This window comes from Heloderma suspectum, chromosome 2 (assembly GCF_057233095.1).
Source record: "Heloderma suspectum isolate Gila_16-S chromosome 2, 16-S_ref, whole genome shotgun sequence".
Lineage (NCBI taxonomy): Eukaryota > Metazoa > Chordata > Lepidosauria > Squamata > Helodermatidae > Heloderma > Heloderma suspectum.
Genome location: NC_139459.1, coordinates 265,491,948 through 265,519,897, shown reverse-complemented (window position 1 = coordinate 265,519,897; position 27,950 = coordinate 265,491,948). Strand labels below are relative to the sequence as shown.

The following is a 27,950-nucleotide window of genomic DNA, read 5'->3' as shown; positions in this document are numbered from 1 at the left end:
GATGGTTTTCTCTGGGAACCTTGTCTGTTGATAAACTCTATGAATTTATACCAGATTGTATGGAAGGTGTCAGATTCTTTTTGTTGTCTTTGTGCCCTTATCTGTTTAGTTAAATTTTTCATCTAACACAATATTCCAAAGGTAGTTATACCACACAATTATTGATAGATCTGTAGACGCTTTCCAATTCTTTGCTATTAATTGACGACACGCTACCATCATAAAGCTCAGCATTTCTTTGTCTGGTAAATGTTCATTAGGGCCACTAAAGATAGATGGTAGTGCCATTTTAGGATCCATGTGAACCTCCACTCCTGTTACTCTTTCTCAGCCTAACCTATCACACAGGGTTGCTGTGAGGCTGAAATGGAGGTGACACACACACTCCATGTACAGTGCCTTGAACACCTTGAAAAAAAAGTGGAATATAAATATAGTAAGCAAGACAAACATAGAACCTGCTTTCTCTGCAATGAATAAAAATGGCTTACAAAAATTAATACTGTTACATCACGATCACACAAACAAATGATAACAAAGAGACTTGTGGCACCTTAGAGATTAACACATTTATTCTGGCATCTTCATGGACTATCGTGTACTTCTTCAGATGCATGAAGGGTTATCTAGAGTTTCAGGTACATATACAATACATATGATGGGGTGGGGGGAAGAATTGTAAGTAGTGAGGTCAGAGGAAAATTAAATGCAGAAAAGTACTAACAGTGACAATCACATTATTAAAAGCTGTTGCTGCCAATAACACAACCATCCTGGACTAGGTAAGCCAATTTACACATGTAGTGTGATAAAAAATCTCCTCCCCCCCCCCCCCCGCCTCCCGATTCAAGCCTCTCGTGATAAAATTGAACTTGTTGGCGATAACTTCACTTTTACAGTTCTACTGCCCACTGTATATATGCCTGAAACTCTCAGTAGCACTTCATGCATCTGATGCAGAAGACTATAGTCTACAAGAGTTTATGCCAGAATAAATTCTCATCTCTGATCGGGGGTTGCTACATGACGTCTGAACCCACACACTATAACCTATTTGCATGCTCAAAACAAGCTTGTTTAAATCAGTAGCAGCAGCCAGGTGTCATTAGCTCAATTATCCACCCAGGTGCAGCTTGCTGTGTCGTGAGAACCTGGGCAGTATGACTTGTTTGAGGGGGAAACAACCCTCAAATAATCCGTGGCCTGTTGCATTATGTGAGAGATGTTTCCGCCTCAAACAAGCCATGCCACCCAGGTTTGAATGACATGACAAGCTGCACCTTGTAATTAGGCTAATGGCACCCAGCACACACTGCTGATTTAAACAAGCCACCGTGGCCACCACTCAGCCACCACCGATTTAAACAAGCCACTACTAATCGTAGGTTTTAACTGTGAGTTATTTAACCCACAATCAACCTAATGGGCCAATCTGCACAATCAAACAAGCCACCGTGGCTTATTTAAACCACCGTGGCTTGTTTGATTGTGCAAATTGGCCCATTACGTTAATCGTGGGTTAAATAACTCAGTTAAAACTTATGATTTGTAGTTAGGCTAAGTGTGGGCTGTTTAACCTGCAATTAATCTACAGAGTCTGGGTTCAGATGTCATGTAGCAACTCCTGATTGCCCAGATAAGGGGCTGAATATTAAAAAAGGCTGTGGAATGCACCGTGGCAAATTGTGGGTTATGTGTGAACAGCCCTAACACGTACCACATTCTAACATAAAGACAAGTCATTAAAATCTTTCTGGAAAAGAAACATCTTGCCATTTCTGAACAAGTACAGCCGCTAGAGATTTACAGTATGAATTTCCCATGAATGTCTTTTTCATTATGCTTAGCAACATGTACAAAACATGATAAAATGTAGTTCTCCTACAATTAAAATCTTCCTCCAAGAATGTGTTTCTACTATACACCTACAGAAATTTAGGGTGCAATCCTATGGGTTGCACCCTTGATGATTGTGAGCCCCCAGTCAACCAATGCAGGGTGGGAGGAGTAGCAGAGGTGATCTTCACCTGCCCGTCCTCCCACCTTGCATTTTTTGCTAGATGGGCTTTCTGCCTGTCTAACTGAGGTGCTTCTGAGGGGGAGGGAAGGAGGCTGGAAAGGCTTCAGAATAACTCATATCCTGGCCTCTCCAGTCTCCTCCCCTCTCTATGGCTCCTCAGATCTATCTAAAGGCCATAGGATTGCTCTACTAAAGTACCAAAACTTTGAGGAAGATTACTATTTTGACATTTTATCTACATGTAGACGCTATTTTATCTTCAATAAAAGCTGGTGAAAAAAGCAGGCATCCATGAGCTCAATGCTAGTGCCCCAAAGTATGATTTTTTTTTTCTTGCCCTCCTCACAGCACACAATGAAGACCAAGCAAGATGCTATACATACCATCATATTTAGCAATCTCATCATCTGTATCGTCCTTCTTAGCTTTGGAAATAACCCATCTAAAATTAAAAACCAAGGTTCAAATGAAGACATTGGATAGCAAGCAGGTGTTCAACAAGAGCTGTCCACCAATTATAGAATGTATTATTTCCATTTATATCCTGCCCTTCATTAAACAACAACAACAAAGGAGAACTGCATTAAAACATCTAACAATAAAATAAAAGATAAAATTCTACTGAAGCCAATTTGCCAGCAGGAGAGCTAACCACTCAAATGCCCAGGTGAATAAATAGGCCTTAGCCTGGTGCGAATATGATAAAAAGCTTGGTGCCAGGCATATACCTTGGAGAAAGACATTCTACAGTCAGGGCACAACCAGAGAGAAGGCCCTATCTTGTGTCACCACTCAATGTACTTCCCCCAGTGGTGGGATGAGACGGGCATCTCCCACAGATTTAAGAACAGTTGATTAATATGGCTTGTAACAGGTTAAGTAGATGTAAATGTTACCAAGCTTCAAACCTCTGAGACACATGTGCAAGAGCTTACAATTTAATCACGTGTTGCTAATAAGCAAGTTATTGGCTCTGTGATTTATGCATTTTAAAACAAAGCATGCTTTGCTGGGAAAGCATGATAAGGCATTCACCGTTTCAGTGCCCATGCTTTGGAATGCCCTTGGCACAGGAAATCAAGTATGGCTCCCTCCCTGATATTTCAGGCCAGGCTGAAGACCTTTTCGTTCTGGAAGGCCATTGTTTCATCTGATGTTTTAATTGTGTTTTTCTGACTGTCTTCGGTCACTCCCCCCAATTATTGTGGTGGTTATTAGTTGCTGATTTGTGCCAAGTAAGTCTGAGTATATTATATTTTGACTTGTTCAAAAGAATAAAAAACAATCCAAAAGCATCTCATTACCAAGTCAAACAAAGGATATAAATGTTTTCAAACCAAAGCTTTTCTCTTGTAAATCTACTAGTGCCTCTTTGGACACTTGTAAATCTACTAGTGCCTCTTTGGACACAAACACTTACCCTTCTAAAGTTCCTTTATCAAAGTTCTCAGCAAAATAAACTTCTCCTGTTGGGACTGGGGCCGTATAGGTAACCTGATGGAGAAGGATGTTCAATATAATTTGTTAACTCATATTCTGAACAATATTTTAAATGGATACGTATTACTTATGATCAAGCAGAACTGATATTTACACTCTTGGTTTGTATGTCCATACTCCAAATTATTCTCCTTCAACATTAAAAGCAGTATTTATTATTAAATCAACTCTTCAGTCTAACACAGCCTTACAAATGATTGCTCAGAAGGTTATCACTTATATGCTTGCTCCACTTCCTGTTGCAGTTTCCAAGCTGGGAATGTTGTACAGCACTATGCCAGCAACTCATCATATTACTCTGTCGTTCCTTTTGCCTTAAAGATCCAGTAGTTCAAAAGGCAAAAGAGAGAGCAGAGCACATAACCAACACAAAGCTAGGGTGCATTTCTAGTTTGCTTTTCAACATAGTTGTGTTGGCCATGTGCACAGCCAACATAGTTAACTTTCCAGTTCTAAACAGTACTGATTTAGAGTGAAGCACAAATTCCCATGTACAGGAAACAATGACCTCAATACACCTGCATAAAGTGCTCCAAGCATTAAACATCAAAAGCTACTCTGGACAATGCAGCAACTTAAGCAGGGATGCAGGAATGTAGTTAACATTTGCCACATCTTATCAGGGAACAGCTCCTACTTGCCAAAAGCAAGCACCAAATTGCATGTTGGCCCCCAAGTTCTCAGACAACGGCCAGGTCAGAATAAACTACAATTAAAAAACTGCAGACCTGACCCAATCTTCATAATGACAGAATTTATAAAATACTAAGCATGATTCTTTGATGGAGATCGGCACCGGAATGATGTATTCAAGCAAACCTTTGGGAGTGGAGGAGGAGTGCTGGCTTCATGCTTCAACTCTTCTATCTCTTCAACACCATCTTCAAGGTCATCTTCAATATCTATTACGTCGTCGTCATGATCATGATCACCCGCTTCATGTGCCAGGACAGTGGAGGCTCCAGCTAACAGCAACGCTGCATAGAGCAACCACTTTTGTTTCATGATCTATGCATACGTGAAAGAAAGATCAACAGAAAACAACGCTAAGCATGCCGGCAAAATCAAGGAGCCATCCACATAATTCAACATATACATACACTAGCAAAGACCCTAGTATGGTTGTGTTTTCACCATACGTCGCCACTAGGTTCCAACCATTCCACGCGCAATAAATGTGTGGCGATGAGCACATTTAGCAAACAAGGACATGAGCCGAAAGCAGTTTTAGTCAGGCAAAGTAGTTACCGTACCAATACAGAATTTACACAGCGTAATTTAGGACTTTTGTAACATAATGGATACCACAGGAGCATCTCTGCATTTCTTCACTTGAAATAATGAAGAGAAATGCATTAGAGCCAAACAGGTAGTCATTGTAAGGAAGCTTGCAAAAGCTAATGTAGTCAGTCCGAATGAGTCAGAATTGGCAGCAAGAATGCCGTATTAGGAACAAGCACACACATTTCTCCAGGTTTCATAACTGAAGTACTATTTTCTAGTTTTTGTGGAGCTATTCTATCCTATAGGAAACCCTGCATTATATGAGAAATCCTGTTTCTCCTCCCTTTTATGTTTTGCTCTCAAATCACTGTTTGAGGTAGATGCAAAATGCTCACATCTACATACAGTTCTACTCCATGGCAGGGGTGGGGAAAGTGTGGCCCTCCAGATGTTGCTGGACAGCAATTCCCATCTGCCCTAGCCAGCATAGCCAGTGGTGAGGGACGACGGGAGTTGCAGTCCAAGAACATCTGAAGGGCTGCTCAGTGCCCATCTCTGCTCTATGGGGAGAAGAGATGGAGAGGCAGTAACAGGATGCCCTTACTTCTAGGCCAGTGGAAACTCTGACCATTGGTATCCAAGCATTTCAGATACCTTCTGCATTTTTTCTAGTCTTTGCTGTAACTATTAAGGGTACCCCTTTTACATATTAAAACCCACAACCAAGCAAGCCAAATTCTAACCCATACATCATCTGGCACTATGCAGCACCAGGATAGCCTTTTCAAAATATAAAAAGCATTGCATGCAATTCCTCAGGGTTTGCCCACTCCTTGAACTAGCTCAAATATGATTCTAGAGAAGAGGGCCATTTAACAGTATGACAAACAACCTTCAGATTGGAGAAGGCACACAAGTACACCTCTATCTCAAAAAAGGAGCTTCAAAATGCACCCCAGAATGCTTAAGGGACTTCTGGGCTACCAGAAAGCAGATATTTGGTAAACATGTAGTAGCACAAAATGTTTCAGAAAAATAGGACATTGTGCACCTGACAGTCAAAGTTGGGAGTATGAGCTATACACCTATGGGGGTCAGTATCTTTACCATCAGCCAGCCAGAGCCCAACCTCAGCTCCTCCTGTCCCCTCCCTCTAGAGGTAAGAGCCTGGAACCTAGACTATGTTCCACAGGCCAGAAGTGTCTGCCACACACACATACACTCCTAGAATCTGAGATTGCATCTTTGTTATGAATTTTAAATGTTTTACTGTTTTGAGAGCCAATCTTAGCTGAAAAGGAAGTTATCAATATATATGTCGTAACAGGCCAGCATTCAAGCAAAGAGATCCATGCTTGCAGAATGGAAGCTTTACTTCCACGTGTTTGGGTATGCGCACATACATCATGACCTCTGTTTTCAATGTTTAAGCCCAAGTGTTGTTGCTTACATAGCCAGAACAGCACCACCCATGCATAAGAGGGAGGTAACAGCTAGAGGTGTACGAAACCACGCTTACCTGGCTCCGCCGGGTTCCGCTGGGGGGGGGGGGAGGCACTCCATCCCTCCCCCCGGAATCCTCGCCAGCCGGCTCCGCTCCATGGGGATTCTGCAGAGCCGCCAGCCAGCTCCGCCAGCAGCTGGACATCCGGCCCCTGGCTAGCAGGGATGCAAATGGCGGTGGCTGTAGCCGCCGCAGTTTGCATCCCTGAATTCAGCCGTGATAGGCTACATAAAGACTTACGTAGCCTATCACGTCTGGGTTAAAAAAAAAAACACGCGTACGCAAATGGTGGCGGCTATGGCCGCCATTTGCGTTCCTTATTTTTGGCCGTCTTAGTCTACGTAAATATTTACGTAGACTAAGACGAAGACAAGAAAGGGGAACGCGAATAGCGTAGCGGATGCTATTTGCGTTCCCCTTTATTTACACCACCTTAGTCTACGTAAATATTTACGTAGACTAAGACGGCCAAAAATAAGGAACGCAAATGGCGGCGGCCATAGCCGCCGCCATTTGTGTACACGTTTTTTGGGTTTTTTTTAACCCAGATGTGATAGGCTACGCAAGTCTTTACGTAGCCTACTCCAAATGGGGGAAAAAACAAAACAAAAAACAGACTGCAAATGGCGGCGGCAGCCGGTCAGAAGACCAGCCGCCGCCGCCACCGGAGCCGCCGCCATCCGGAACATCCGCCCCAGGTAAGTCTCGTCCCGGGAGGGATCCACAGGGGGGCGGGGGGGTGGCAGGCCATTCTGCCACGGAGTTCGGGGGACCGAATGCACTGGCATTCGGCCTTACCGAGATCCGTGGCGGAATTCTCTGACATCCCTAGTATCAGCAGGCTTGGGAGGGCAACACGTCTAACGTACTTCCGCATGTCTAAAGAAAAAACCCAAGGGAGCACTCCAAAAACCACCCAATAGGAACTGAGTGTGCTCAGTGGCCAGAGAATGCCGATTTGACTGGGGGGAGAACCTGGGGAGATGGAATGGAGTATCGTGAAAGAAGATATTGCTGGTTGGCTGGGGAGCACTCCATACTGCAACGTTCTGTTGCAATTCCTAGTTGTTCATATGATAGATATAAAGATGCTTGGGAGAGACTCACACAGATATTGGAATTGTTAGGGATGAGCTAAAGCCCTGACCTTTAGTATGCACATAGTCTAAGCCACAGGGATTAGGAAACTCTTTCAGCCAGAGAGACAAATTCCGTTTCAGAGCAGCTCTTGGGAGTTATATTTAAGGGGTGGGTAGGGCTGAAGGCAAAAAGGGCAGGGCAAAAATACCACCATTTTTTAGCTTAAAGTGCTTACTACCAGTAGTGCCGTAGAATGGGGAAAAACTGCAAAAAAGCTGGGAAACCACCAAACTATCAGTGGTTGGGGAAAGGGGAGTGGGGCCAGGGGCACACCCATCTGGAGAACCCAAAGGGCCGGACTTGGTACCTGGGCCTGAGATTCCCCAGCCCTGGTTTAAGGCACCCTGGTTAAAAGAAAATTGATAATGCTGACAGTTTTACATTTCTTCCCCAACCTGAGCATTCAACATTTACCATAAAATGGTTACACTACTCCCACACTATCCTCAGCAAGGTCAGCTACTCAGAAACCTGACGTTTAATCCACAAAACCTAACACATGCTTACTAGGAAAATCTAGTGGGCTAGTCCATAGTAGATAAAACTTGGGACATGGAAGTTTACCTCAGTAGAAACCAGCATTCCTTCACAGAGTAAGCCAAGTTTCATACATGATAGAATATTAGGGCTGCAGTTCTATTGCCTCTTCACAGAATTCAATCAGGCAATCATTTATCAGGGGAGGGCTTCCAACAATGGCTAGGAGCGATGCAAGTATTTTTATTAGTTAACTAAATACTACAGGAGAATGTAGCTCAGCTGGATCCAGTAAATCGGCCAAAACCAAGTACAGGGTATGGTAACAGCAGGTTGGAGATTTCTGACTTTTTAAAGTATTCTGATATACTCCATATTTTAACGTGTGGATATTATTACATAGTGTTTGTTTTCCTATCTAGGACAGTCTTGCTGATTAAATCTGGTTACTCAGACTTTCCAGCAAATTTTGCTTTAACACATTTTTCTACTGTGATGCGCATTTGCCCCCTGCAGAAGAAAAGCAAATTAGTCTGCTCAAGTGGTAAGCAACACGCCTTCTTCTAATTGATGTTCAGCTGTTAGTAGAAATAAGTGAGACCTTCTATGACATGTTTGTTGCACTGTAGAGAGCTCCTGTTCAGGGTTCCAGCTAGCCATGCGCGCTTCCAGGATACTCTATTCTATCTCCCCATCCTTGGGCAGCATTCTGTGGCAAGAGAGCATGTTTAGTCCTCATTGGACTGTTTTGGGGCTTCTCCCTTTAAGATATTTTTTCCCAATGACCTGTTGCACTTCTGCAAATCTTGAAGTTTCACAAGCCTGCTGATACCACAAACTTGTGTGTGGATGGATGGTGCCATTTTGGTTACACAAGGATCCATACTTATCTCTGAACTTCAGAAATAGGTAAGATAGCCTTTTTGTGAGTGTCAAAGCCACAATAAATTTGCTTTTACCATTTAATTTAGGTCACTAACTATAACATGCATCAGGGTATCAGAAGGTCCTACAGAACTAAAGCAATTCTGAGGAAGTATACAACTGAATATCAAATACTGGGGAGAGTGCTGTAACCTTCATGCTCTGTATGGAAACTCCCTAGGGACACCTGCTTGTCCAACATTGGAAAGAGACGGGCCTCTGGTCTCATCCAACAAAGCATCCAAAGGAACTAGAGCTCCCAGGAAGAATTCTTGCCTTCCCTAATCTTACACTTGTTTAGGGAAGCCTATATGCAGCTTGGAAAACACTGGATATTTGAGAATATACATGAGTACTCAACACCCAAGAAGTTGTGGGTTATCCAGGTGTCTAGCATAACTTGATGGAAAGCTACACATCACATCAGTTATCATATAACTTGTGTAAAAGAAGCACTGATATTAAGGTTACATATGTAGATGGCAAAGCATCTACATAGACTGTTTTACCTGGTTTTTTGTTATTAACATTTGATTGAAATATTTTTAACTTTATATCAGAATCCCCCTTTCCCCTCCTCAATTACCACCCACTAACTCTCTTCATACACACACACACACACAAAATTTAATATATATAATAAAATTAGAGGAGCTGTATGTTTGCAAATAAATTAAGGAATCTCTAGCACATTATTAAACACCTTAATGTTAACAACAACTGTTACCATATGTAGTGTTATCTCAGGTTTGGATGTTAACAGTTCACAGCTACTGAAAATACTACAATAGTTGGTTACCTGAGGATGCGTATCACACATATAGGGCACATTCCAATGGGGATAGTCGGACTGAGTATCCAATGGGTGGACAGAGCACAGACAGGATCTTCTCCTCCACGTTCCGGCTGCCCTGCATTTGTGGCTAGACAGCTGATTTCAGCTGTCTAGCCAGGCCACCTCAGAGCAGGGTGGGGTGGCAGACTGCACATAGGAAGCGTCATAACAGCACTTCTGCCACCCTCTCCCCAGGAACGCCTCCTTTTCAGCTGCTCCACACTACTCTGATGAGCATGGAGCCAGGGACAAACCACACTGCCTATGAGGAGGCAGGGAGTCGGATTTCTGGGAACCAGTCTCAAAACGCTGTCACTGAGCTCAGTTCCGAGAAGACAAAAAATCCTATGGCCACCTAGACGCTGTCTAGTGGCCACAGGATTACACCCTAATTTAGTTAACCCATTGGAAGGTTCAATGCCGTGAGTAGTGTGTTATTGGCTTATGACTCAGCATTGTTGGGGGATATACAAGCCAGAGTTCCCAGTTTGGATGCCTAAATCAGGAGTATAATCTATGTATGTATATATTTTTTTCTTCACTTTTTTCTTCTCTTCTTTCTTGTTATAAATTTTTTTTGGTTGAAAACAAAAAACAGGGGCGTAAAATCTCTTTCATCCCGAGGGCCTAAACTTCATTTTGGAGACGCTCTTGGGGGCTGCATTCCAGTGATGAGTGGGGCCAAAGGCAAAAGGGACAGGAGCAAAAAATACTAGCATATTTTATGTTAACACTATTACCGCAAGTAACTAATCTTTAGGAGAGGTATTTCAATCCTTTAGAATAGGGAAAAATCTGCACAAAGCTGGGAAACCACCGAACTACCAGTGTTAGGGGAAAGTGGGTGGGACCAGGGAAAAGGAGCATGGCTAACTGGGAAACCCCAGGTTATGCAAATCTCCACTAAACAAGCCAGGGACTCTCCACCCCTGGTTTGTTTAGCCGCCCCCGTTGGCTGGAAGAACCAAGTGGGAGTGATCAAGCAATGTACATGGTGACTCAATCACAGTAAGCTGAAACTGAGATGCCAAACTCTATACAAGTCAAAGCAAAGCTGGTTGGAAACTGTTAGAACACAGATGTGTATTCATGTTTTAAGTACTGAAAGACTCTAACCCTATAGTTCATCTCAGAAGCAACCAAGCCAGCTAGTGTAAACTAACGATCCACTACTATACCTTCTCATAATCCCCTTAAAGTTAAGACCTAGAAGAAATTTGTAAGGTATTTCACTTCCATTCTATATAAAATGTTATCTGGATTGATCCTAAATTGCCTGTCCAGTTTGATGTTCAGTAACAGTTACCAGTATTTTATCATTCCACAAGTAGGACAACTTATCACCAATACCAAAGCAGCCTCCCTCTATACTTAAAAGTCCAAAAATTGTACTCTAACATGAGATTTAATTTTCACAGACCTTGTTATACTGTTTAACACAGAACAGCAGGGGAAATCCATCAGCAAGAGTCAATCCATCCCATCTCCCTCCAAAACGTTTTTACTAATCCTATGCATACGACAAGGCTGCATATTGTCACCCTGCTTATTTAACTTATATGCAGAGTACATCATGAGAAATGCCGGGTTGGATGAATCAGAGGTCGGAATTAAGATTGCTGGGAGAATTATCAACGACCTCCGATATGCAGACGATACCACCCTAATGGCAGAAAGCGAAGAGGATCTCAAGAGCCTCTTGTTGAGGGTGAAAGAGGAGAGTGCAAAAGCTGGTTTGAAACTCAACATTAAAAAAACGAAGATCATGGCATCTGGCCCCATCACTTCCTGGCATATAGAAGGGGAAGAAATGGAAGCAGTGACAGATTTTACTTTCTTGGGCTCCAAGATCACCGCAGACGGTGACTGTAGCCATGAAATTAAAAGACGCTTGCTCCTTGGGAGGAAAGCTATGGCCAACCTAGACAGCATAGTAAGAAGCAGAGACATCACCTTGCCAACAAAGGTCCGTCTAATCAAAGCTATGGTTTTCCCAGTAGTAATGTATGGCTGTGAGAGCTGGACTATAAGGAAGGCTGAGCGCCGAAGAATTGATGCTTTCGAACTGTGGTGCTGGAGAAGACTCTTACGAGTCCCCTGGACTGCAAGGAGGTCAAATCAGTCCATCCTAAAGGAAATCAACCCTGAGTGCTCATTGGAAGGACAGATAATGAAGCTGAAGCTCCAATATTTTGGCCACCTAATGCGAAGAGAAAACTCCCTGGAAAAGACCCTGATGCTGGGAAAGACTGAAGGCAAAAGGAGAAGGGGACGACAGAGGATGAGATGGCTAGATAGCATCACGGATGCAATGAATATGAACTTGAGCACGCTCCGGGAGAGAGCGCAGGACAGGAAGGCCTGGCGTGCTATGGTCCATGGGGTCACGAAGAGTCGGACACGACTGAACGACTGAACAACAACAACAACAATGCATACATGCTTGGATTGTCCCACTGAACTCACTGCAACTCATTTCCAAGAAAACATACACAGGGTTGATCTGAAAAATGAGTTAATGATGAATTACCGCTTAGCAGTGAGTTTGATGCTAGAATGTCTACACAAAAAGCTGAAGGACCTGCAATATGGCAAAAGATAATAATATCTATATGGGCATTTTGTTTGAGGAGACTGACAAAAACATGAACTAAAGTTGTTTTCAATTACACCAAAACCTAAAACAGATATGACCAATTCTAAATTCTTGATGGTCTATATTTTTCAGTGTGCTAGAGGTCAGAAATCTAATTTGTTATACTACATGGTGATTAGGCTTTACAGTAGTCTCCAACTGGTTGCAGCGATACATATGAAATGTAAGGAGATGCAAATTAAAGTGAACTTGCCTGCAACTTTCACCTGTGGTACAGTAGCAAGAACCTGATAAAATAATTTCACTGGTTGGATTTGACCCATCACTAGTGTAGACTCATCCCTCACATAGGGTTACAGAGGATACACAGACTGAACTGGGCTAACCAGTAGATTTTTTTCTAGCTTTCTCAGTTATGTGCAGTTATCAATATTTTATTTATTTATTTATTTTACAACATTTGTATACTGCTCCACACCTAAAACAGATTCCACAGTGGTGAAAAGGTAAAATAATAAAAAACATAAAAAGAACTTAAACAGCATATTAAAATTGTTCTTTTAAAAACAGAATACCAATAAAAACTGTGGCTGGTCAGTTTATTATTCACTATATTTTGTAACATTTTAACAGGTCCTAAACATGATATTACCCTACTATTACTTTGATTTTTTTTCTAGCAGACCATCACAACTACCTCCGATTTGTGTCTTCTTTGCTAAGAAGTTAATGGACTAAGTTACTACACTGGTTCATAAGCTGGGTAACTTTGGTTACTACTTAGTGTACAACTGCAGTTCTGTGCCACAACCCACATCACTATAAGCTTGCAAATAATCACTTGCCTGGCTGTCCAGCACAAGTAAAATTGCCTGAGGCAAGACAGTTCTATACACAGCCTTTGTAACTCTGTCACAGTTCCATTTCTCTCTTACAAACAGGGGGACATTCACATGTTCTTTTGAAGACCAGGCTGCATTTTTGAGGTGGCATGGAGGGCTTCCATAACACAATCCTCAGGTCAGCAGTGTGTTGTGGAGGTGGTAGCCCCAGCCTTTATTCTTCCTTCCAGGTTTGTTCTTCCTCTAGCCCTATTCTTGGGATGATAGCGAGCAGCTGCCACTGGAACTGCATCATGGAACATTTGCATATCACTAATAGCAGCTGCCCCCTTGCTGTCTTTTAGGAAGGAGGGCAAGAAAGGAAAGGGAACACGGGGAGGGGGAGGGGGAGGGGGAGGGGGAGGGGGAGGGCAAATGCAGGCAGGCAATAGAACCAAGTGGGGGATTCACCCACTGAAACATTATTTTCAAGGTTACATTGCTAGGAATATCTCATTATTTTACATTACAATTACACGTTTAAGTATATTAAGCATTATTTCTTTATGCTAATCAAGTTGTACACACTGGCTCCCTACAGAACACCTGAATATCAGAGCCCCTGCTGTACTTAGCATCAAAGCAAACAAATATCCCACCAGAAATGGCATCTCTCTAGCCTTCCCCTGCATTGTTCAATCAGATTTTACCTCATGGTTTGTAAGTTAACAATTCAGCTATTTTATTAGTCAATATAAGTACTAAATTCACTGCACACACCACAGCCTCCATAGCGTTCTGTACCATCCTCTATACCAGAAACTTTTTCTTAGCAAAACTGTACCAGTTTTCTTCAAGTTACGAGAGACGGAATCAAATTAACACATTTCAATATAGGTTACACAGAAAGTCTCCCAACAGAAGTGATTTCTCATAACTGGAAAAAATCCTAAAATATGGCACAAATTGCAGGTTTTCTGAGCTGATTTTAACAGTATTGATGGACATATCTCCAGATTATAGGAACTCTGAAGAAATGAACACCTGGGCTCCAATCCTACAACCACTTGCCTCGTAGTAAGCCCTATTGAACTCCACAGAATTTATTGCAGTGTAAGAAGCTTTCTATTGTATCTAGAAGTTTGTCCTATATTCTCTCATCGAAAGTATTCCATCCTCAAAGATGACCAGATTACATCAAATGCTGAAGATAGGGAGATGAAAGGCAGCTGCAAATATGAAAAATAGTTCCATTATGAAACTGAAACTCACTTCCCTTGAAGAAAAAATGAATTTAAAATTCAGCAAGGTTAGCAAGCTTCTTTCAATTGCACTTCTATAAATGCTTATATAAACACTTTAGAGTGTGTTTCACATAGACACACATGCTAATTCTTACAATGGACATGTAAGGTGGGTCTGTAACACCTGCACTGGGCAGATGGGGGATGGATGAAACAAAAATGGCTTGGGTAAAGTCACCTAGCCAGTTCATGGTAGAGGTGAGAATTGCACCAAGAACTTTCCCGGTTTAAGACCATGTGCTAAATATTGAGCAGCAACTACCTTAAAACCATGCTCATTTCCATTCCTACTTTTTGCAGGTCTTGCATATGCCTGTTCACCTGGCCTTGGGCTACAAACACTTAAAGCTACTACATTTCTATTAAAAATATATCAAATGGTGCTACAGCTAGATATAAATATAGTTTTGGGGAAAACCTGACATTTTTGCAAGTCACTCCTACTAGGCGATACTGAATAAGGCTTTAAATCTTCTGTGTCTGGTGCTGCTAGTTATAATATGTCCCTTGCATTAAACTACTTTCTGGTCCTCTACAGAATGTGCCTCTGTCTCTCTTAAGTAATGTTGATCTGGAAACCTTACTATAATCTCCTACACCAGGGTTGCAATCCTAAACACACTTACTAGGGAGTCAGCCCCATTAAACACAGTGGGATGCACTTCTGAATAAACATGCATAGAAGCGCAATGCATGCCACTCTTCATACAAACCAGCTTTCAGTTATTTTAGGACACCACACCCAGTAGCTACTTAAGCCCATACCAAATAAAAGCAATCAATCATGCTTAAAGGAATCCCTGAAGTACATGTAGAGAGTTTTGCCAGTTCCAGTTCAATGTAACCGTACACAAAACATGTTAGAAACATGTAGTTGTTACTACTTTTGACAAGAAAGGTGTCAAACATGCCTAAGAATCATAAATAAGTAATATCCCCTAAAACCTTAACTGCTGTGAGGAATTCAGGCTCCTTTCACAGTTCAGTTGACTGTGGATTAAAAGCCTTTCTGCAGTATCGTGTAGAACTGTATTTTTTTATAAAAATACAAAGGTAACTTGTTAAGGACTTTTAGAGTCCCTCCATGTCATATTTTATCCTTTTTGCTGCTATCAGGTATCTCTGCCTCAGGTCTGCATACAGGAAAACATCTAACATTAGCAACAGAAGGGGAGAAATGTAGTATTCCAATTAAGCACAAGTATAAAATGTACGTTTTCAGTAAGCTGATACTTCTAAGTATATTGATAAGTATTTCCTCATTCTTGTGCGTGTGTTATCTATTTGAAGTTCAAGGCCTGCACAGTTTATGACACTATTCATGTTCATGACACTATTCATGTTCACTACTCATGTTGGGTTTATCTTTGTTCTCTTATACTGGCACATGGCTATATTATCACTTCCTTCTTCACACCAGAGATGACTTCAGACTTATCTTCCTGAACTACCTAATTCCAGTAAGTTTTTCAACTCACACACCCTTTGCTAATAGTCTAGATTAAGTTCAAGACAGTCTTAAGTCATATTTCATGTTTGCTTCAATTATTTTATGTTGCATGTTTCCTTCAATTATTTTCAGAGCTACATATCCAAGGAGCCCAGTTTTAATACCCTGGCACGTTACAGAATTAGTTTAATTAATGAACCTATTTTAGTGCTAATTCCAAGTATCCACAACAAAACCATGTATTTCATACAGCAATTAACTGTGTGAACTCCCCTTCTACATACAGCAATGTCACCCTGGATTACACATACACTCTATTAATCTACCTGCGCTACGTTCGGTCATATTCTTGTTCTTTCCTCATCTGAAACAGCAAAACAACATACGTCTTGCACAAAGTCACACATATTTTTAAACTCAACAGGGGCAGGAATAACTCTTGTGCACGAGGCCGTGCTTCCTACTCCATAGCCACGCATTTCTTGATCTTCCTTTCAGTTTAGGGTAAGTTCCCTATACGATACAATCACTTATAGGGTCCTTCGACTTATATCAATATCCCCTCCCCCAACACAAAAGGTATGAATCTCTAAGCCTCTAGAAGCGATCAGACACTCATTCCAAATACTGATTAGTCATACCATGGATGTACTGCTCGCCAATAGATCTGCAACGTTACCACATCGGTCCGCATGCCTGAACACTAAAGGCCCGCTTTCCCCACCCATGATGTATCCTCGCTGCCTCCCCCCAACCCCAAGGGGCCTACGCAGCTCACCCGGAACCCGAAGTACAAGTGACCCTGACTACGCTTGTCAGAAGAAAAAAAGGATCACCCCATTCCGACCTTGCGAACCAAACGCATCAACACCCCCCCACACACACACACACGTTACACCTTAGGCCTTCTTACTCCCCCCCCCACCGTCCCACGTTCTCATCTAACCCCTCACGCATCTCACCATTCGGCCTCCTTCACCCACCCCATGCATCAGCGCAATTCACCGCCAGTCCCCCATATACACCACCCACTCTCCCCCTGCCCGCGACTTGGCCAAGACGCCCCCCTTCGCCACCTCCAGAATCCCAGTATGCCCCGCGCGCGAAAGAGAGAGACCCCTGCCCGGAGGCGTCTGTTCTCTCCTCTCGTTCAGGTCAAAAGGGAGGTGGGGGGAGTGGAACACTCACCTCACCACACACCCCACCCGCCAAAGCACTCCGGACAGCCCCAGCGTCTCCTATCACGTGCCCCTTCTAGAGCACCGCCACCCACTCGCCGCCTATCTACCTAGCACGAGCTCCGCCTCTAACGCTCGGATACTTCCTACCCCATTGATTCAGGCGGGCGCTGACTTCCCGCCCCTGGATTCATCTCTGCGTGCCATTGGCTAGGCGACGCTGTCACTTACCGTTGCTCTCGCCTCAAGCCACGTCCCTACGGCGCTGCCCTTCGTGGAGCGCCTCCATTGGCTGATGGTCTAGGAGGGAAGCGCCTGCGGATTGGCAGGCAAGTCTGAGAAGGCGGTGTTTGAATCAAGAGGAATCCAATTCATTCTTAAAGTGACATTGGACTTCATAAACGGACGATCCAAGGGCTTGCTTGGGGAATCAGCAAATGGCAGGAACCTTGGTCTCTCTGTTGTGAAACACATAAGTTATCCCCCTTGAAGAGAGACCTAGCAAGGGTCATGTTTCTGAATAAGGCGCATCCGACATTTCTATGGGCAAGGGCATAGAGCGCTTCTTTGTATAAAGTGGAAAGAACTGTGCGAGTAGTGGCAGCAATGAGAATAGCGTGTTATTTCACTTTACATAGGTGTGCGGCCTGCTACCGATGGAGCAATTGTAAAATCCCGTGAACCCAAGAAAAACTGATACATGAGTCTGATGGTGCATAGGAACCTGGTAAAGTTGAAGAGAAAATGGGAGATGCAAGAAATTATTGACTATAGGGAGCGTATTGCGCTGGATCTTTTGGTTTCATGAGAGGGCTGAGATGAGCAACCAAATTCCAAAACAAAACCTCACTCCTGCATTCTGCACATATACACGAAAATATGACATATTATTTTGTGGATGGGCTGTTCTACCTGCCACTTCTGTCTTTCAATTGTTTTTTAATCATCTTTTTATTGATTCATAAATGTCTGCATTGAGCAGGGGGTTGGACTCGATGGTCATGTAGGCCCCTTCCAACCCTATGATTCTATGTAACTATAAGTGGGGAAAATAAAATTTAAAACTCTGTAAACATACTAGCAGGATAATATAGACAAAGCCAATGTAATATAACAAAGAGGGCAGAAATACAGCAATAGCAATAAACATCCAGGAGGTATAACTATTTTTCTACTTCAATTGCTGCTCTAGTATAATCCTATGAAGACTGAATATCTGACCACATTAACTCAGAAGTTTTAGTAATATGTAGACAGGTTAAGTGTTGGAGGACATAAGCTATGAATAGCGGGACTGGCTCTACCATTACGCAAAGTGAGGTAATTCCCTCAGACAGCAAATGTTGGGAGGCTGCAGCAAGGTGTTGGGGGGAGAGAATTACATGCCATGTGGCCTGCCCAGCAGCCCCTACACTAATCTACCTTCAGGTGTGGTAGAGGATGCTGTCCCATTGTCAGTGTTGAAGAAAAATTCAACTGGCAGTTCAGTTGTACATAGAATGGGAGGGGGTGCCAGTTTGTTCCTAACCTCAGGCAGCAAAATGTTTTCAGTTGGCCCTGATAAATGGATACCAGTTTGTCCAGTGGAGGCATGAATTTGTTTTGTTAGCTTATCTGCTAAGGGTGCAATCCTCTGCTGTTTAGACAGAAAAAAGTCCTACAACTCCCAGTGCTGTAGGACCTTTTCCTGAGTAAACGTAGAGGATTGATTGCATTCTAAAGCTAATTTCCAGAGCCTATGCCATCACTTAGAGAGCAATCCTATGAGGGTAGACAGCCGCCTCCAAACTCACCCTACCCACTGCAGGGTGGGACGAGCAGTGAGGAGCGCATCTCCTCCGAGCTCCAGCTGCCCTGGAGTCGCAGCTAGACAGCTGACTTTGGCTGTTTAGCCGTGGAACCTCAAGAGTGTGGGGTGGGGAGGCGGGACCACACATAGGAAGTATTGTACTGGCACTTCTGCCCCCCCTGCCCCCAGGAACACCCCATTTTCCCAGCTTTGCATTGCTCCTCCAAGCACTGAGCCAAGCTGCGCTGCCTAAGAGGCGGCGGGGGAGGGGGTGCAGAGCAGTTCTCCAGGAACCAACCTTGGAATGCGGGCTCCGAGGTAATTTCCCGGGAACCAACCAATCCTATGGCCATCTAGCTGCTGTCTTAGCAGCCATAGGATTGTGCCCTTAATGTCTAGCATATGGTGATTCTTCCAATGTGAAGGTATTTCCAGACTTGCAGTCGGCATGGCAAACCTCACAATGTTTCTGTAGGTTTTCCTAAAGAATGTTAAGCCAGTTTTGGATTAGTTAAAACAGGTCTTTTAAAGAGCCACTAAGCTCTTCCAAAACTAGTTTCCAGTAGCCCTCAACCATCTCACAAGTTCACCACATATGTAGTAACAGCCCAAACCTCATCATAACCTCTTCAGTACTTAGGATTAACATCATCTATGTACCTTTAATGGGTCCAATATAATAAATAAATCACTTTAACCTATTCTCACATGCATTGGCTGAAATAGATTAGAATAGTACTTTGTTCCATATCCCCTTCCAACTTTCCACAGAATGTGAACATTTTAGATCTGTATCCCATGTTGCTTTGAGACCTTATCATTCAGGGTTACAACCATATTATACAAAATGAGTCTTTTAATTGCTGATCATGCTTTTGTTATTGTTGGTTGTTTAGGATTGCTTTAATCTGTTTTTTAAATTATTTTTTGTAAACGGGGTGGGGTAACCATGGATTAAAGTGAGCCAAGTGATATATGATCTGTATCATTTGCACTAAGAGAAGTGGGGAACCTGTGGCCCTCCAGTATATTGGAGAACTCCAACTCATATCATCCTCAGCAAGCATGACAGATGGCCAGGATGATGGGATTTGTAGTCCAAGACTATCTAGAGGGCCACAGGTTTCCCACCTCTGCACTAACTGCATCTCAGAGCTAAATAAAATTATATTAGTATGTAAGGGGCAAATTTTCCGAGTTCAGCTTACCATGTTAAGCAAACATGTAAATGGATTTTTGTAACCATGTCCTCTGAGTGGAATCTGATTGTTATTTTCCCAGCTCTTTCCTTGTCCAAATCATAATTCAAAAGATGGTTGGCAGGATTTATACAGTTACATTTTACCCAATTGTGCAGATTCTCAAGATGAGCCACGTCTCCATTTTCTCATAAAATATGCTTTCTTGTTTTCAACTGTGAAAATCTCAGAATAGGTTTGTTTGTTTAGTGACAGAAGGGGGATAAACGTCGTGGCTAAGACTGCAATGCTTATGCAAAAGTAAATCCAATTCAACAACATGGGTCACACTTCCTAATAAATTGTGTTCCACAAGTGGGAGCTGTTATCCTAGAAACTCCAGGTTGTATTGTTGAGCCAGAAAATCACAAGGTGACCTTAGGTAAACCTCTAGTTTTCTGCCTCAAGCCTCTTATCTGCAACATGGGGATAATTATACTGACCAATAAGCTCTTGCAGGGATTGAGATAATGTAAGTGAACTGCACAGAATGCTCTAAAGCACCCTATGATACTAAATATTGAAATAATAATGTATTTGAACTCCACAATGACATCATCTAGCTTGGCCCTCAAGTGTGTGGGTGGCAGTTTTCAGCCCCGCCTCTCATAGCCAGCAATTCAACCTGTAAACTTGTATTTTCCAGAGAGCTACAGGTCTACTGAGGGACTTCTGTTACTGGGCTATATGTCCTGGATTCTAGTTATCCGTAGGGTTCCCAAGGTACATGGCTGATATAGCCTTACCATTTTTCCATTCAATATTTGGAGGGATTCACTGAATTGGTTCTACTACCCAGTTTGGGGGCATGTTTCTGTTCTTGCTTTTCTGTACTATTGTTAATTTCAAGCACAGTTAATTTCAAGCATATTAGAAAAATAAAAAATTCTTTTTAGCTACTTGAATACTCCACCTTCTCACCAGATGGCACTGTTCACAAATGCAGAATACAATCACTGAACACAGTACACAACCTGAACAAAATATCATTACAATTTTTTTCATAACTGGGGTGTGTCCAAAACCTCATTTTTCATATGATATGCTGATAGTCATGTAAGGAGCCGGTTCAATAAACACCACGCCCTATTATTTTACCTATTGTTCTTATTCTGTACTCCAGTTCCAGATGTTTCCTTTTTCACATGTTTCTGCTTCAGTTAAAGAAGCACAGTGACTCGTCTGTGAACAAAAGCCTCATGCTGTTCCTCTCAATAGACTAATAAAATTCAGACTACACATACTGCCAGGCTTCCAATAGCAATTTTCATTTGACACTTTGGTAGGGGGAAAAATGCAGTATTCAGAATGCAAGTTCATGGAGCATGAGGTTTCCTAGTCCAATTAAGCATTAGATGCAGACTGGAAGGCTGTCTAAGAGGGCTGCTTAATAAGAACAGTCTTCCCCAACCCCATACCCTCCTGATGCTTTGGACTACAACACCCATCAACTTTGGAAAACTTTTATTTTGAAAGGGAGTTTAGAAGCCTCTTAAATAAATAAACTATATTAATCTCATTGACAGGGAGAAATGATGGGAGAGAACAATGAAAAACTTTCAGAGCAGAATGATGGCCCCAGGGAGAGGAATAAAGGCCTTGGATTACAATCATGGCCCCTGGACTGTTTGTTTATTTAAGAGGCTTCTAACCCTTAAGCCACCTTTCAAAATACTTTTTTTCCAAAGCAGCCTGCAGAATATAATAAAACCACATTAAAACAAACCTCAAAACTAACATTGAACATAATAAAACAGAAACAATATAAACCATTTAATTTCTATCTCTGTGACCCATTCCATTCCCCCTCAGGATCCACTCCTTTCTAATGTGTAGCTTGCACTGATTTCCACAGAGCCCAGTCATGTCAATTGGCACTTACATTACCATTATTTCCTATAGGCTTTCAGATATTTCCCATTGTTTCCAATAGGCATTCTTGTTGGTCATTAGTACATTGTGCGATAAAACCTATTCCTGTTGGTCATTTTTGGCATCAAAATCACCCTCAGCTGCTTTCCTGCCCCAGAGGGAAAATAGGGGGCCTCCCGTGAGAGGAGGAGGGGGAGGTTGAGTTTAGTCTCATCTCCCAGCACCATCCCCTTTTTCATTTCCCTAACACCCCACCCCAAATGCACAGGAAAAAAAACCCGGATATTAGATAATAAACCTGGACCACACCGCAGGGCTGTTGTACACCATTATCTTTCAGTGCCCTCTCACAGCATGGGTATAATGATACTAGGATACTTCACAAGGGCGTTAGGCTCTCTCTCACAGCCACGGCCCTCCAACCAGCAATAAGGAATAACGACAACTGACTACGGTTGCATCAGCAGGACTTTTTAAAGGACACCTTTTCACACAAAATAAGACCCGAGTTGGAAGAACCGGGAAGCCCTGCCATTGCTTCTACCTTTTGTTGGGGGATAGGGCACGCTCCTGCCCAATCACAACTACGCTGAAATCCATGAAGAGATGAAGTCACTTCCGCCTTATGGAGGTCCCAAAAATGGCGTCAAAAGAACCTAGGCAGTCCAGGCTTCAGACGACGGGGTTTTTTTTCCCCACCGTTGTTCCACCTGTCCTGCATTACTAGAGGGGCTGGGGAGCGCTAGTAATTTACACCTGTACAACTAGTTAGCATAGACTTTGTTTTGCTGACTTCTAAAGCTGTCAACATAAAGAAGCGTCACTAATTTAATCGTACTATTTGTAACCAATTAATGGGGCTTTTTGCATATGAACTGACACTATCATTCTGAAGGGGGGGGAAACGCCCCTTTTTGTTTACAGAACGAATCGTTATTACAGCAGCAACATAGGGCCAAAACACATTACTTTAAATTTGTATCTAGCGACTATGTCTTTGTTTCATGTTTGCTCTAGAGGGAGCAGGAGTCCGATCCGGATCTGAAAAGCCCCTCCTACCCACCACTCCACCCTAAGGTCCCAATCTGAATCAGGCCCTATGTGTTTACCCTGGAGTAAAAATGAAAGAAATTGTAGCTGATACGGATTTAAAGTAATATCTGTATTGGCCCATAGTGCTCCAACATCTCGCTGTCATTCTTCAACCAAGATTTCAAACCTGTTTGAATTGGCAGTGCTAGGCTTCGGGTGATACCCTTTCCTGCCATTGTAATACCATTGTTGTTGTTGTTCAGGGGTTAAGTTGTGTCCAACTCTTCGTGACCCCATGGACCATAGCACACCAGGCCTTCCTGTCCTGCGCTCTCTCCCGGACCGTGCTCAAGTTCATATTCATTGCATCCGTGATGCTATCTAGCCATCTCATCCTCTGCCGTCCCCTTCTCCTTTTGCCTTCAGGCTTTCCCAGCATCAGGGTCTTTTCCAGGGAGTTTTCTCTTCGCATTAGGTGGCCAAAATATTTCAGCTTCAGCTTCAGGATCTGTCCTTCCAATGAGCACTCAGGGTTGATTTCCTTTAGGATTGACTGATTTGACTTCCTTGCAGACCAGGGGACTCGTAAGAGTCTTCTCCAGCACCACAGTTCGAAAGCATCAATTCTTCGGCGCTCAGCCTTCCTTATAGTCCAGCTCTCACAGCTGTACGTTACTACTGGGAAAACCATAGCTTTGATTAGACGGACCTTTGTCGGCAAGGTGATGCCTTTGCTTCTTACAATGCTGTCTAGGTGTGCCATAGCTTTCCTCCCAAGGAGCAAGCGTCTTTTAATTTCATGGCTACAGTCACTGTCTGCAGTGGTCTTGGAGCCCAAGAAAGTAAAATCTGTCACTGCTTCCATTTCTTCCCCTTCCATATGCCAGGAAGTGATGGGGCCAGATGCCATGATCTTCATTTTTTGAATGTTGAGTTTCAAACCAGCTTTTGCACTCTCCTCTTTCACCCTCAACAACAGGCTCTTTAGATCCTCTTCGCTTTCTGCCATTAGGGTGGTATCATCTGCATATCGGAGGTTGTTGATAATTCTCCCAGCAATCTTAATTCCGACCTGTGATTCATCCAACCCCGCGTTTCTCATGATGTACTCTGCATATGTTAAATAAGCAGGGCGACAATATGCAGCCCTGTCATACTCCTTTTCCAATTTTGAACCACTCAGTTGTTCCATGTCTGGTTCTTACTGTTGCTTCTTGACCCTCGTACAGGTTTCTCAGGAGACAGGTAAGGTGGTCTGGTACCCCCATCTCTTTCAGAATTTGCCACAGTTTGTTGTGATCCACACGATTAAAGGCTTTAGCGTAGTCAATGAAGCAGAAATAGACGTTTTTCTGGAATTCTCTTGCTTTCTCCATGATCCAGCGAAAGTTGGCGATTTGATCTCTAGTTCCTCTGCCCCTTCGAAACCCAGCTTGTACTTCCAGGAGTTCTCGGTTCACATACTGCTGAAGCCTAGCTTGTAGGATTTTGAGCATCGCCTTGCTGGCATGTGAAATGAGCGCAATTGTATGGCAGTTTGAACACTCTTTGGCGTTGCCCTTCTTTGGAATTGGAATGTAAACTGACCTTTTCCAGTCTGGTGGCCACTGTTGAGTGTTCCAAATTTGTTGGCATATTGAGTGCAGCACTTTAATAACGTCATCTTTTAGGATTTTAAATAGCTCAGCTGGAATACTGTCATCTCCGCTAGCTTTGTTGTTAGTAATGCTTCTGAAGGCCCACTTGACCTCACTCTCTAGGATGTCCGGCTCAAGTTCAGTGACCACACTCTCATGGCTATCAGGGACATTCAGATCTTTCCTGTATAGTTCTTCTGTGTATTCTTTCCACCTCTTCTTAATCTCATCTGCTTCTGTGAGGTCCCTGCCTTCTTTGTCCTTTATCATGCCCATCTTTGCACAAAACGTTCCCTTGAGATCTCCAATTTTCTTGAAGAGATCTCTAGTCTTACCCATTCTGTTGTTTTCCTTGATTTCTTTGCATTGTTCATTTAAGAAGTCCTTCTTGTCTCTCCTTGCTATTCTCTGGAACGCTGCATTCAGTTGGATATATCTTCCCCTTTCTCCCTTGCTTTTCGCTTCCCTTCTTTCCTCAGCTACTTGTAAAGCCTCATCAGACAGCCACTTGGCTTTCTTGCATTTCTTTTGGGATGGATTGAGTTGCTGCCTCTTGAACAATGTTACGGACTTCCTCCATAGTTCCTCAGGCACTCTGTCTATCAGGTCTAATCCCTTAAATCTATTCCTCACCTCCACTGTATATTCATAAGGGATTTGATTTAGGTCATACCTGAATGGTTTAGTGGTTTTCCCTAAGTTCTTCAATTTAAGCCGACATTTTGCAAGAAGCAGCTCATGATCTGAGCCACAGTCAGCTCCAGGTCTTGTTTTTACTGACTGTATAGAGCTTCTCCATCTTTGGCTGCAAAGGACATAATCAATCTGATTTTGATATTGACCATCTGGTGATGTCCATGTGTAGAGTTGCCTCTTGTGCTGTTGGAAAAGAGTGTTTGCTATGATCAGCATGTTCTCTTGACAGAACTCTATTAGCCTTTGTCCTGCTTCATTTTGTACACCAAGGCCATGCTTGCCTGTTATCCCGGTGATTTCTTGACGTCCTACTTTAGCATTCCAATCCCCTATGATGAAGAGGACATCTTTTTTTGGTGGTAGTTCTAGAAGGTGTTGTAGGTCTTCATAGAACTGATCAACCTCAGCTTCTTTGGCCTCAGTGGCTGGGGCATAGACTTGTATTACTGTGATGTTGAATGGTTTGCCTTGGATTTGTACTGAGATCATTCCTCCCTCCTAGTTGCGGTCTTGAGCGTGGGGAAACAGCAATAATGAGATAAGCAATAGGTCAAGGGTATTGGTATAAAACGCCAAAAGGGCCCATATCAAAAAATACACCTATTACAAGAAAATACAGAAAATACACAGGAGCAGCATTATGTCCCAACAGTACATACTTTTATTTGCATCAGAGATGTTGCTTCCTGATACACCTTTATTTACTGTAAACTTTAAACATTTGTTTGGCATGTATTGAATTATATTAGTCTCTATAGGTAACTGTCTGTTAAATTACTCACGTGTTCAGCCTGACAATGGACTCCAGCTGTGAGATGGCAGGGCTAATCTAGAATCACACTGGTCATCAATCTAGAATCAATATTTCCCTTGTCCCATGTTCTAATTAATCCCCTAATTTTTGCTGTATCACATGATTCCTTTCAAATCTCTTCTACAAACTGCTAGTTTCTAGGCCACCAGGCTCATAATAAACAAAGATTAGTAGCCTACCTGTAAAAAAAAATAAATCTCATTTTTTAATGTGAGTTTCAGCTGTCCTCAGCTATTTTCTTGTCTTGGCTGTCCTTAAGTCCCTGGTTAGTTAGCTGCCCAGGACAAAATAGAGCTCTGGAAACAAGATGCTAGGACAGAGGTGGACAATGTGTGGCCTACATGAGGTTCCCCATGACCATCCAGGATTCTCCTGGAAATTAAGAACAAAAAGAGGGCTTCCTGTTCCAATAAAGTGAGGGAGGGTACAGTCCTGTGAGCTGTAGACCAACTTAGGGGTCATAGGATAGTTCAGGTTCTCAGATCCAAGGTCAGAGACAGTGCTCCAACCTCGGAGTTGGGAATCAGAGCTCTGACCCTCCCCTCCTTGCATGCAGCATGGAAAGAACTGTGCCAGCTGCCTCTCCAAGTTTGGGAAAGCAACCTCAGAGAGAAGGAAAGGGGGGTATTTTGATGGATGGGGAGAGGACTGGGGAGGCCGGGAATTATCCTGAGGCCTCTCCAGCCTCCTTCCCTTCTCCTCCAAGACAGTTTTGCTAGGCTTGTAGGACTTGTGGGGTGGTTTAGAAGCCACCCCTGCCACGCTGGGTTCAGACAGCACATTAACTCACGCCGCATTGCGGATAATTAAGGAAATGGTGGTTGCGTGAGCAACAGACACAGGGTGGGGAAAAGAATCCACAGTGGCTTCTTTTCAAGAGTCTTATGGCACCTTAAAGAATAACAAATTTATTCTTAAATTTATCATTATCTATAGTCCACAAAAGATTATGCCAGCATGCCACAAAACACCTTGTTGTTTTTGCTGGTCCTCTGGAAATTGGGATAATGTATGTAAAGCACTTTGAATACTCTCATGTGCTATACTGTTCTCATCATGATTTCCCACAACAGAAATATATTGAACGATGTGTTTATTCTATGCAACTGCTCAATCATAACTATACAGTTATTGTCTAAAAAACATCTGGAAAGGCCCTAACCCACCCTGACCAAGTTTTATGTTCTTGCAGGATTCGGCAGTAATTATGACACTCTTGGTATACCCCATTTAATAGTAATAGTTAGTAGAAGCAAAATTAGTGATGTGGGAGAATTTCTATGATCAGAGAAATACATAGGCCACTGGTGGCAAATCTTTACCCTTCTAATATGCCTTATCTTATTCCAGTTGGTTCAGAGTCCTGTAACTGCAACCTTATTATTGGCATTTCTACATCCAGGAAAAATAACAATTTAGGACTGCTTTCAGATGACTGAGATGAGGATAATTTTATTGTTTCTATTTTTACATTGCCTGGAGTGCTTATTGAGTAGAGGGGCATATCTACCTATCTATCTTCTAAATAAACAAACAAACAAAATAATTTGGGTGGCAGGCTTGCTGATTCAGTTTACTCACTATCTGCAAGCCACATGTGGCCTGTCTCAATTCTTACAGTGGTCCCTATTAGGTCAAAACAGGCAGAACCAGAGATTAGAGGGGTCAGCAATGTGTGTCACAGTCCAAAACAAGGAGCTGCCTAGAGATGGTTCTGCAACCCTAAATAAATTTGTGTCTTTATTGTTGTATGCTTCCAGTTCAATACAAAATTCTGCAGGGAAATTGCTCTCCGGATATACTCTGAGAACACTCATATGGCCAGTAAGTACAGACCCATACCCCAGCTGTGCTACACCTTGTAACTGATACTAATATCTGCCTATTAGGTCTGCAAGC

The 27,950-nt window shown here is 42.7% G+C and overlaps 1 protein-coding gene across 15 annotated transcripts in view; it reads right to left on the bottom strand.

Moving 5' to 3' along the window:
* The window catches only part of CANX (calnexin), a 67,337-nt gene that overhangs the window by 15,620 nt on the left and 23,767 nt on the right, over positions 1-27,950 (bottom strand). For 2 of the 15 annotated variants that reach the window (XM_084839102.1, XM_084839106.1), the window contains exons 2-4: positions 4,340-4,528; positions 3,441-3,514; positions 2,404-2,462 (exon numbers count right to left, since the gene is read on the bottom strand). In XM_084839102.1, the coding sequence (XP_084695228.1) occupies positions 2,404-2,462; positions 3,441-3,514; positions 4,340-4,525 (319 nt within the window). In that variant the 5' untranslated portion in view covers positions 4,526-4,528. The other 13 variants (XM_084839109.1, XM_084839111.1, XM_084839107.1 and 10 more) reach the window with 12 other exon arrangements.